This window comes from Curcuma longa, chromosome 1, assembly GCF_044706935.1.
Source record: "Curcuma longa cultivar G26 ecotype Majalengka, Jawa Barat chromosome 1, ITB_CL_G26_1.1, whole genome shotgun sequence".
NCBI lineage: Eukaryota > Viridiplantae > Streptophyta > Magnoliopsida > Zingiberales > Zingiberaceae > Curcuma > Curcuma longa.
The window spans coordinates 11,067,007-11,080,065 of record NC_133861.1 but is presented as its reverse complement, the minus strand read 5'-3'; the positions used below and the strand labels follow the sequence as shown (position 1 = coordinate 11,080,065).

Sequence of the window (13,059 nt, the reverse complement as noted above, 5' to 3'; positions counted from 1 at the left end):
CCAAGAAGACTCCCCACCCCCAATCATGCTCTCCATGTCCTTCCAACTAAATGCCCCAAATTCATCCCCCCATTCTCCCACCTCATGTTCAATTTTTTTTGCACTTTTTTTTTTGTCTTACAACTTTGATTTTACTAATTTATTTATTTTATTCAATTTGTTTTATATAATTTACAAGCTAGTTAAATATTTGATGTGATCGATTAAAAGGGAGAAAAAATGCAAGTAATAATATAATCATATTTTCATTTAAAATTGTATTGAGACCGATTCTACGCCACTTGGCAGCTCCCCATTGGTCGCTTTTGCTTTGCTGCACTGCCTCTCCGAGGAATGCGCTTCCCATTTCTCATCGCCAGCCTGAAATGAATTCCCGAATCCCCGAGTTACCTTATTGTGTATTGGTTGTGAAACAGTAGGACCCACGGGTCCCACAATTTCCTCCAGTGACAGGACAGATTGATAGTTGGATGATTGCCCGGAATCGAGCGTTTTCTATTGGTTTCTTTTGCTTTATGATGTCTGAATGTGATTTAATTACGTATTTATCATACCCGGGTTATCTACCGCCAAGTTTATTAGTGTAAATAATGGGGCCAACCTAGACTTCGAAGGGTTCCGACGGGTGTTGCGTTGGGATTGTTTTTAATTTACCGTCTTTTCTAGTCTTTAGAGTTCAGAGACATCAAATAACTCATCACTCTTCTTAAAGAAAGCGAAAGGATCGCAAAAAGGACAGTCTAGTTGTGGTCTCTCTTTCTTCCTCTTCTCTCTCCACTCTCACCCTGGTGATCTCTGGATCGGAATTGGTCGAGGAAGCCACGATTTGGATCTCCGCGCCGTTGGCCCCTCTCCATCTTGCCCTTCTTTCGATCCGAATCCGTGTCGTATTACGGCGGTGAGGACTTCCCGTTGACTTTTCGCCGCAGCTTCCGGCGGCGGATTGAAGATATTGAGTCTCGCTGTTCTTCGGCAGGTTAAGCCTGGGATGGAGGTTAGGTAGAAACTGCGGGGGAAAGAGGAAAAGAGGTGACTTCGAAGTGGGATTTGAAGAACCCTCGTGGAGATTGGTCGGATTGGGGGAGTCTGTTGGAACGCGTGAGGGTTCGGAATCGACGGAGAACCTAAGCATGGGGACCGGCTTTGCAAACTCAAAAATTGAGGGTGAAAGGGTTTCTGATAAGTTCCCGGTGGGTATGAAGATCCTCTTGGTGGACGACGACGTGACCTGCTTGGCGGTGGTGAAGCGCATGCTTCTTAATTGCCGGTATGATGGTGAGTCCTTCCTTGCAACTTTCGTGTCCTGGAAAGTTCGCTCTTTTTAGGCTTTTTCTTCCCTGTGTGATCTTTCTTCTTCGTGTTTTTTTTCTCTCACGCGTGCTATTGATTGTTTTATGGTGTTTCTGTTTTCATGTTGCTTCGGATAATGATTTGAATTTGACTGTTTATCTGATTTGCCATATTTAAGATTCTGAGTTTGCAGGGAATCGAAACTCTGTGTTTTAAGACTTTTGATGAAACATTGATTGAACTCATACTGTTCCTACTGACAAAGTATAAATTCTATTTCCACGCATAAGTTCCCCGGTGGACCTTGTCTGGACAGTCTGGTCTCCTTTTACTAAAACGTGTATTCCTTGATTTGTTTGTCCATGTGATGTAGATCAACATCATATCAATCAATACCATAGGTGATCTAATGCGTAGGAACGCGGAAGAAATTAAAACTACAAAATAACCATGAGCCAGTGCATCACATGGCGCACATGTTGCACTTACTGAATATGAAAATTTAAGGACAAAGTCTCAGAAACTAGTACATGTTTTTCGTGGTGGGGGGGGGGGGGGGGGGGTGTCCGTTGTTGCGTAGGAAGAAGCAGAGATGTCAAGGTAAAAATTCAAAAAACAAAGTGTCTGATATTCTTTGAATATTGTTGTTGAGGTGAAGGGGATTGTGTTGTGTGTTGTTGGTGCAGGAAGAAGCAGGGATGTTAGGAAAACTATGAGCCTTGCACCTGCCTTGGTTCGTTAGAGAAGTTGGTTGCCATCAAGTCATAGTTAATTAACACTGTTGTTGATATCAAGAAGTTGTGTAGATACATGAAGAAGATGTTGAGATTACTGCACGAGAACGCTAATATAGGGGAAGAATTAATCCATAAACTCCCTATATACTATGCATAGTCTTTCTGACGACACAACTGCTTCGTTAAGCTATTATGATGACTCAAACTAGAAACTAAATGATTTGCTGGTAATTAAGACATATTCCATCGGCATCCACAACACTTGATCCATTTCATTTTCCTCAGCTTGGAAAATTCATCTTTGATGAATTAGATAATGTATCTCAAAAGATCAGGTCTAGCTTGTGTGGGGTGTGAATTTCTTGATCCCAAACTCGCTGCTTGAACTCATGTTGAAGAATTCTCAGTAGTAGGGTTAGTATTTTTTCTGAAACTATCAACCTAGATGAATTTGACAGTAAAAGTCAAATCAATGTAGAAAAGTCAATCTACATATAAGAAAATTAGTATGACAATGTCAAAAAATTGTAACAGAACTATTGAATAAATGTATGAAGTTAGGGTCTCACATATGCTTCCCAAATGCAATTAGTAAATCATTGCAATGAAATCATTGGGTGATCTAAGTTGCTTTCCAAAAGAAGTTTGAAGGTTACACATTCTGACATTCATCTCTAAGTACAAGGACCTCGATCACAGAAACAACAAACCATTGCATGAGTAATCAGTGTTCGTCTCCAAAAGTTGGGAGTAACAACAAGTCATCAAGAACAATCACAATATGCTCCAACCACCTCATGAATGGTATAGGATCAACCTCAGTGATTCCATAGGGTTGTGAAATTGTTGAAGCTCCTAATTGAAGATGACCACTGCCTATATCAGGAGTCAGATTTAACTCATAGGCATTAATGCTTATCCCTCCCACCCCCAGTTTGTGGTCTCAAAAGTATGAAGTCTCCTACACTAAACTCTCTAAATCTACAATCTACCTACAAAAGACATAATATTGATCTTGTAGTTGACCTTATCATTCAATTCTTGGAAATGTTCACTATAAGGCTTAGTAACACAAGTTAATGGTTGAGCATCAAAAGTGAATAGAGAGTGAATCAGGAATGATTCATATGGTGCTCACAAGAGATTGGGAAAGAATGGAAGTCAGTCAATTAATTAATTTACAAAGATATGAAGGACACAATCAACAACATTTAAATTTGATTTTGGCATGAAATAACTACCAACCAAACTTCTCCAGAACAACCTATTGGCCTCTCAAGTCTCAACTATCTCAATTTATATTGATAAATAAGTTGTGGAAGAGAATCAAAGCTCTATGCACAATTTCCTTCTTAGGGTAATTAGAAAACTACCAGGTTAACCAACTCTAGTGCCACAGACCTAGTCAAACTGCATGACTTGTAGTGATTTAGAGTTGGGAATGCTGAATCTATTAAATGGAGTTGTGACGTATGTTCATTCTTGGAGTAAAATGCTTCGATAATTTCGCAGATATATTAGCCTTTCAATTAGGAGCCACGTCAAGCTCCTCACAATTCTCTAGCGATAGACTGAATCATGGATCTCTGAATTCAGTTATACCCATCATCATACTAGTCCTTAACTCAGTTTAGAAGGACAACCTTGGATCTTTGAATTAGTCTAATCTTTTTCCCGTCACTGGAAATGTGAGTATTGGCTTTACTATTATATTTTATTCTCAAATCAAAGAGCCAAGGACAACCTCAAATAATATGTGCATTGACTACAATAATAACATCAAATCATTTTTTACCATTCCAAATATAAAATTTCAGAGGGACTAAACGACGCTCTGTGACATGCGCATAAGAAGCATCCACCCATGGTAGCTGATATAAACAAAGATGTGGCTTGGGACCAATCCTAATTTTGTAGAAGGTATTTGAGACAAGATATTGAGGATGCCACCTTTGCCAAATTACTATTCTGCAACTGGAATCTTACATTTCATGTACCTGTAAAAACTTGTGTCAATATTGATGTCAATTGGTCATCAGTTTTCTCCATGTAGGATGAATCTGTGCTGGAAACAAATTCATATCCAAAGTCAAATTCCTTAGCTATCTAATTAGTTTTGTCTTGAGGTAGACAAAGTTTGAGTGTAGCACAATCTCGATACCATTTAGGTTGTACTTAAAAGGAATAGGAATGGGAGAGATGGGAGGAGAAGTAGGAATAGAGACTGAAAGGACCAAAAGAGAATGAGAGTTCCTTGAAGTTCTTCTCTCTTCAAATTCATAGTATATTTTTGTACTTCTGTTTCACCTTTCTTTTTTTTTTCCTTTTAATCTTTATCAAACACAACCTAGGGAACCTCCCTATTTAGATACTACAGGACCTAGCTATGGTATTTGATTTGCCTCACAGTCATGGTGCTTATTTGAGGATCCTTATGGTGAGTAAAACCTACTGATTTTATCTATTATTAGAGAACAGCAAAAACTGTCATGAAACCAACTGATTTTTTTCATTATTTGTAAAAAAGGCAATAATCATCATTACATATATAGGCGTTGAGTTCTCTTGTTCTCTCTTTCCTTTTTACTAGCTTGTTACTATCCTCCATGAAAGGACATAATAGTGTAAATACATACAATTGACTGTTTCTCATCCATTTTGCATGTGACATTACACTGCCATTTTGAACATTTAACAATTGACAGAGACAATTCTGTTTTGCAATTTCTCATTTAATGTCACAGAATTTATGATAGTAATAAAATTTATGACAAGAGCAACTAGAGGTTTTCTGAATGATGACTTACTTTTGTCATTATTTGACACCAAACTTGCCATAGTAAAGATAAATTCTCTGGTCATTTATTTACTCGAAACTTCTAGATGACTATGGTTTTTTTTTTCTCCTGCAGTTACAACTTGTGCTGAGGCTAAGAGAGCTTTATCACTTCTAAGAGAAAACAAGCGCGCTTTTGATCTAATAATTAGTGATGTCCATATGCCTGATATGGATGGATTTAGATTGCTTGAATTAGTTGGTCTAGAAATGGACCTTCCTGTTATCAGTAAGTAACTTCTCTGAATTTGTCATTTCTTCACAACATAGTCAGGACATATTTATGGCAATTTATTCATGAATACTGCAGTGATGTCTGGTGATACAAGATTTGATGTTGTGATGAAAGGAGTAAGTCACGGGGCCTGTGATTTCTTATCAAAGCCTGTCCGCAAGGAAGAGCTACAGAATATATGGCAACATGTTGTTAGAAGAAAATGGCTTGAGAATAAAGAAATTGAACGTTCAGGTAGTGTGGAGGAAAGTGAACATAACAGACATATCATTGATGATTCTGAATATACTTCCACAGTGAATGATGGCCCAGATAGCTCATTGAAATATCAGAAAAAGAGAAGAGATTCTAAAGAAGATGATGATACTGAGCTAGACAGTGTTGACCCAACTTCATCTAAAAAACCGCGGGTAGTGTGGTCTGTTGAACTCCATCAGCAGTTTGTTAATGCGGTGAACCAACTAGGAATAGACAGTATGGATTTTTCTCAACCCATGCCTTTATAAAATAAAAAAAGCAAATATGTTATGATGTTTTATTGATTATAAATAAGCTTTACTAAAATGATTTTTTCATCTGGATATTGCAGAGGCAGTGCCTAAGAGGATCCTAGAATTGATGAATGTTCCTGGCTTGACAAGAGAAAATGTTGCTAGCCATCTGCAGGTTTGACCCTAGCTACTTATAGTAATTGCTACCAAATCAGCTCTATAATTTTGTTCCAATTAATTGCACGCACTTATTCTTGTCTTTTGTAACTTTTCATGGGTTAGTTGTCTATTAGATGTAATTTTATGATGATAGTTGTTCCCAAATAATGGGGACTAACACGGTTTGATGGAGACAATTTGATGGAGACAATTTGTTTTATAATACCAATATATGTGTACTGGTTTTTCCTTCCTCTTAAGTACCAACATCAGCAAATCTTATAACCAAGGTTGCTAGGATTGGGATCTTAGTAGGATGATTTTTTATAGAATTTGATCATAGGATATGTGTTAGAGTTCCAAAACTCAGAATAGAGAAACACACAGAACACAGAATTATATTAGGGTTAACACAAACAATCTGTTAAAGAAACTCTCTCCACCAGCCAAAGTCAATGCTCTCTTCTGAAATAGTTCTTAAATCCCCTCCCCTCTAACTTCCCACAAACTTATAACCGCACACATACTTTAAAACATGTTAAGATAATTGCCAGAAAGATATAACCGACTCTAATAATAAATTGCCTACTATATATTAATTATATTCATGCCCCTTTGTGTTTTGTCTCTCGTGGAATATACAAGTCATGTTTTGGGTTTGTTTGCCCCATGATCCAGCATGTTTCTCCCATGATCCAGCACCTGGTCCACATCTAAAACTTGGTTCCTATCAATATGAATGTGGGATTATAAAATCCTACAATTTATTATTTAGGAATTGTATTTGACGTTTATAATTGATAATATTTAATTTTAATATCTTACTATTTTAAATATTTCAAACTTTGTATCATTCTAATCATGGTTTTAAATCTAAAGTCGTGCCGAGGTTTCGGTTTCGGACCGGAACGATACAGTTTCGGTACCGTATCGTGTCGTTTTTATATGGTTTTGGTATTTTTTAAATATAAAATATATTAACTAAAAATAAAAAATTTAATCTAATATATATATATATATTAAATTAATAGGATAATTTTATTAGGTTTTAATTAAGCCTATTTAAATTATCTCAATCATAATTAGAAGTTGATTAAAATTATTAACCTAAGTTATTTAATTAAACCTAAGTTAAAAACCTTACCTTGTTCCGCGCCACCACGACCGTGGGCACGCGCAACCCCCGCGATGTATTCGGACCATAGTTTGTAGGATCGATTTGGGAACAGAATCGAATCTGTCGGAATCGGATCATAGAATTGTACGATCCTACCAAGAATCCTTAAAATTTAATTTAATATTTGATAGAATGGTCAAATTGACCAATGAAGACTAAATTAATTTGATATTTGATTAAAATTCTCTTTAGAATAAACTAAATCAAATTAATAATAATATTAATGACAATAATAGGTTGATAATATATATATAATGAATAAATATAATTGATTTATAATTTTTAAATAAATTTATATATATTTTAATGAGATAATTTGATTAGGGTTTGAGAAAGCTTATTTAAACTATCTTATTTAAGTTAGGAGTTGATTGAATTAATTAACTAAGTCAATTAAAAACTTAAAATTTTTAATTCAGTCGATACTCCTTGTTTAATTCACTGTGCTGCTGCTCCCTCACCCGCACACTTGTCTCCACCGCTCCCCCTTTGCAACCCACCGACGCTTCCTCCTCAAGCTGTTGGCGCCGCCTCCTTTGCAAGTCGTTGGTGCCACTTCCTTTGCAAGCCGTCGGTGCCGCCTCCTCTGCTGTCGCTTCACTGTGCCGAACTGTCGTTGTCGATTCCAGCGTCGTCGGTCCCATGCGACGCGTCCGGATGCGTCGCCAGTCTCGCACGACACGGCACACCGACATCGCTTATGCTGGTGCCAATTTGCAAGAGGAATAAGATGTTTCACCTGTATAAGACAAAATGGCTCAAGATTTTAATCTATGATTCTAATATCATAATCCATAATTAAAACTATTCATATACTAAACACATTGATAATACAAAATGATTGTGACGGTGTTGTATTTTTTTTATAGCAAGTAGAAGCTTTTCTAAGGTTGACAATGACAAAAGTTAAAAAATTCTTCTATTTAGAAATTTGAAAATAATTTCACAATAAAAGCCAAATACTATCCCACCAGGTGGGATTGGTTATATGGATCTTCTTATACCATTGGGCTCTATCTCGTACTATATCATCATCTATATCTAAATAAAATTTATTTTATTTTATCATTACCAATCAAGTTTTCTTTCGTCTTATTCGTCCTTGTTTAATGTGCGTATTTGTTATAGTTTCACATCGTCGAACTTGAGCATTTATTGGTTGTCTAAGTACATCTCTGTACAATCTCATATAATTTAAAATTTTCTTAGTTGATATGTTTCAATAATTATTATCAACTATTGTTGAATGCCAAACTTGAAACATTTAGACAAATATAAATCCATTCTGCAAATCAGCTGTCAAAATCGTTATCAAATGATAGATTCAGAACCTCCCAATATCTCATAATTCTGCAACCATAGTACGTACAATCTAAAATTCACTGCATGAATTATGGTGCCTTTGAACGAGAAATGAACTAAAATATATATAACGTAGATCAGATCTCAACAACTCGAGCACCAACCAATCATAATCAGAGATCTGCCTTGCTGAAGCATTGCTTTGCCTCTCTTGCATCCTTTGATCTACTCTCCCTAACAATGTTGTGTGATTTCTTTCATATGTGCCTCCTTGATTTGTTAACACCTCATGATTTGATTCTCTGCCCTATTGTTTTCCTCTGCTGCCAAGAAATCTCATTGTTATAGTGAAGCTAGTCTCTCATCATTCATAACACCATTTGCAATATCCTTCTTCCTACGCCAGAGTAGCCTAAAGTGTGGCGCTCGGCTACGCACCCATGTTTGCTTCTCTTGTTCTTTACTAATATATGGCCCAATATAAGAGAAAATAGGGTGATGAGCAAAAGAGAGGTAGCTGTATGTAAAAAGGAAACACTAGATGGAAAAATTAAATGACAGGAAGATAAGAAATGATTTCACATTCTTGAATTTGATTTCCTCTCTCCTAAAATACCATTATGCTTTTAATTTCATCGTCACTTTCATTTTTCATTTTTTTTCACCATTTTATCTTGTAATTGAAGAACTTTACTAATTGCTTTGTTTAGCTCCCAAAATGTTGTTTCTCCCCGAGTTGATACCAGATTTGTACTTTTTATTTCTTTCTATATTCTCTCCCTTAATGCAAAATTATCTAATCTAAAATGTACACTTTTGACTTTTCTATCAGTATTTCTCCTCATTAGGTCTCATTACTTGGATGGAAGATATAAGGGAGAGGAATGACAAAGCGATGTACATAAATGGCGAAACTCATTATTTTCTACAACTATGGAAATTTTAATGACAGGAAATATATATCAATGTTGTAGCCTATCAAAGATCCTATGGAATTGTTAACTGGAAATGTTAAAGATAAAGGAAACATCAAAATTTAAATGCAGATAAAGCTCTATGCAATGTCTAAGGTTTCAACCTGATTCAAAGTTTCAGACACACACTGGAACAATACTGCTTCAGAACAATATCATTTTGTTTAAACCAGTGTTGGTCACTTTGAGGAGTTTGAGTAAAGGAGGCAAATGTGGAGGAAGAAGCGTATTGGAACCTCGTCAGCTGTTAGAGTCCTTGCGACATCTCATTGCTCGTTGAGGAGGAAGATAGAAATGCGGAAGCGGCGTACCAGAAGGTCATGAACCGTAGTCTACTTCTCATAGTTTCTTTGATGTGTTTCTTGTGTCATCTTTGGCATCTCATCGCTCATGGAGGAGAAAGGCGGAGACGTGAGTGCTGGTGGGGCATGGCTTATGGAAGAAGAGGCGTATTGTGCTTCTCAAAAAGGAAGATGCGTATCAGGGTCTATCATGCATTTTTGCATGCTAGTCAACAGATGGAATAAAAAATTTCACCCATGCCAACTGACATGGAATGAAATTTGATTTCCCAGTCCTATGTTTAGGCATTAGATTAAATTATCATATATATTTCTCAAATGACTAATAAATTTGATCTATTTGTTTCATTTTGAGGGTCTTTAATATCTACTATTATAAAACCTTTATCTTTGGCCATATCTCTTCAGAGTTGAATTGAAATTTGTAAAAACATCCATTTAATACTAATTAGCGAGTTATGTCATTTAGATTGCAGTTGTGAATTTGAGATCGAGAATGAACATTTACTTCCAAATAGCCTATTGGGATTTGCCTCAGCCTATCTGAATCAAGTGTTTCCTTTTTTAAGAATAGAGTTTGAAGTTACTAAAAATAAAATGTATACAAGTATCATTTCTTACTTTATAAATTTTGAATTATATAATATTCCAGTTTGTCTGACCTTTTAGAATTTTAAATACGTGCAGAAATTCAGACTTTACCTGAAGAGATTAAGTGGAGTGGCTCAGCAACAAAATCCATTTACTAATACTTTATGTGGAGCTTCTTCAAATGCAAAGTTGGGTCAGCTGGGAAGACTGGATTTTCAAACTATGGCAGTTTCTGGTCAAATTTCTCCACAAACCCTGGCTGCCTTACAGGATGAGCTCTTAGGACGCCCATCTCGCAGCTTGACTATGCCATCAATGAATCAGCCAGTAGTTCAACAAGCTCTGGTTCAAGGGAACAACTGTGTTAGTTTTGAACGAGGAATAACATTTGGTCAGCCTTTGTTGAAGGGTCAGGAATTATCTTCTTTTCCAGTTTGGTCCTCTAGTAACCTTGGTGTTGTTAGCTCTTCGAACAATCTTGGAGGTCTAGATGCTTCTCAGAACAGTAATATGCTCATGGCGATGCTGCCACAGCCACATTCACGAACTATCTCATCAGAATCCAATCATGCAATTAACGTGCAACCTTCTTGTTTGGTTGCCCCCACAAAACCATCTGACAATTTTCAAGTTGAGGTGAATCCTATGCTTAATCGTGACTCTGTTTCTGTCCCAACTCAATCTTCAGGTAGTTACCAAGCAGGGAATGCTATTGCTACAATGACTCAAGATTCTGTTGTAGTTCCTCCTCAGTCATCCACCAGCATGAAAATGGAGAAGAATGATGTTACTAACTTGAGGTCTACCATACTTCCCTCTCAGTCATTTACCAGTGTTTCATTAGGGAATAACCCAGGGCTTCTAAACTATGGCTCTGTGACAATCCCTTGTCAGCATTCAAACAAATCTCAGTCTGGTAAAACTTTTCTTATGAATCACAATTCCCTGGTAGTTCCATCACTGTCGTCGAGCACATTAAAGACACAAAGAGATGTCCTTGTGAACCATAACTCTACTCGGAACAAAGATAGCACCACCCACTTCAATTACAACCGACTGCCAACAAAATCAAATGTTGTAACATCCAGCATGGCACAAATATTAGATGGAGACTTTTGTAATTTAGCTACCCCAGGTTACTTGGCTCCAGAAACAAACACTTCAGATATTTTATTGAGCACAGGTAGCAACGCTAGTTGGCAGTTGGCAAGTTCAAAGAGTATAATTGGTCGGTCTAATGCGCATGACTTTTGCAATGTTCAAGCCACAGATACAATGTCAGTGATATTGTCAGATAAAGGGGAAGGGAAAAATCTTGGTTTTGTTGGTAAAGGTACTTGCCTCCCAAGCCGTTTTGCTGTTGATGACATTGAATCACCTACTAATGAATTGACTAATGGTATCACTTACACCGGAGATGATGCCAATTTTGTAACTCAAGATGTTTATGGGGCGCTTCAAAGTGGACCGTGTGCCACTACAAGTTACAAGTGAATTTCGTGGATGTTTCTGTAAGTACTAGATTCCTTCCTGCCCATTTTATGATAATTGCTGATTATATATTCATAGGTCATATTTTTATTGTCTTTAGTTGATGGATCCATTTGGTTTGGTAGCAAGATTACATTTTTCAATTGTGATATAAGCATTTCCTTAGTTTATGCAATAAAAGGACAGTCCATTGCACGAAGCACGAAGGTCACACATGACAATAACCTGTGACCATAAGATCACATAATAATAACTTTATCATTGTGCCAAGACTCCCATTGGTTTATACAATAACTTTTTAAAATTTCTTTTCTAGTAATAACTGTGAGTTTGGGTGAGAGAGTTGCTTCTTGAATTGTCTGGTGTGCTTTTAAACATGTTTTCTATTCCTTACAATTTTCAAATTAAAGAACCTCTGTAGACTTTGAACGAGTCATCTTTGGTTAATATTCAAAAACTAGTCACGTTCTGAATAACCACAAATTAACCTGCAGATTTTTGAAAAGCCTAGTGATGTTCTTTAATTCAGAAATGTATAGAGAATAAGAACTACCATATCTAGTAGCACACCAGACAATTCAAAAGGAGCTACTCCATCAACTCAAATTCATTCACGCTTCACGTATTAAACATTTGTTTTGCTAATTCTCATAGGTTATAGATCTGTTTTGTATGCGATGTTATGGTTTTCGATATTAATTTATTTCCCCAACATTGCGGATAACAACCACCTAAGTCAGCTTATGCTACGGCATATAATATACAATCAATATAGTTTTATTTTGTGGGATCTTTAACTAACTCATACTGTGTACTGCAGGTAGAGACTTGGCCGGGTGATTTATCAAGCATGTCATCGGTGGTTGCTCCGTTGGTTGCTAGTCTGCTCCGCGTGGATAGTAAATTTTCGTGGGATTCGTTTTTTAGTCTCTCGATATTGTTAGTCACCACGTTGGGTGCTCAAGAAACAAGCCTCAATTCTGGTTATAGTTAGTTTTTTTTCAGCAAAAAGGATGCGATGGAACTGCCTGCGACATGGAATCTGTTCGGCAAGTCATATAATTATTGGTCGAGTGAAAGGAAGGTTGTTGTAAATCATGTACTTTTGTTGTCATGTGTCATCGTCAAAAACGAGTTTAATTAAAGACGATTGTGATGCTTGTAAATTTTGTGTTTACTAACTATATTATATAAACTGAGTGAACTGAACCCAACGCGGTTTCTTCTTTCTTCCTTTCTTTCTCTGACACATTTTTAAAAAAATCATATTTATATTATTTATTATTTTACATAACTGAGCAAATAATATATTATTATTATTATTATTATGAGGATTTCGTCATGATTCATGTTTTAAGTAGAGCTGTGGCGGTTTGTGGTGGAGTGGATCGGTCTGTCAAAATTTTATCACGGGGTAGGTTGAGAAATTCAATCCAATTCAAAAGGGTAGATTTGCTACTTCAACGGTCTTCCT

General features: G+C 36.5%; 1 protein-coding gene across 2 annotated transcripts; it reads left to right on the top strand.

Moving 5' to 3' along the window:
* The first annotated feature begins 733 nt into the window (after nt 1-733).
* LOC141841587 (two-component response regulator ORR21-like) lies at nt 734-12,793 on the top strand. 2 transcript variants are annotated; one of them, XM_074729774.1, is made up of 7 exons: nt 734-898; nt 977-1,275; nt 4,940-5,092; nt 5,174-5,572; nt 5,688-5,764; nt 10,191-11,605; nt 12,406-12,793. In XM_074729774.1, exons 2-6 carry the CDS (start codon nt 1,131-1,133, stop codon nt 11,586-11,588), a joined length of 2,172 nt encoding a protein of 723 aa, XP_074585875.1. In that variant the 5' UTR covers nt 734-898; nt 977-1,130; the 3' UTR covers nt 11,589-11,605; nt 12,406-12,793. The 2 variants fall into 2 exon arrangements, with proteins under 2 accessions (XP_074585875.1, XP_074585867.1); XM_074729766.1 differs by lacking the exon at nt 734-898 and having other exon boundaries at nt 1,185-1,267.
* Nucleotides 12,794-13,059: the final 266 nt, after the last annotated feature.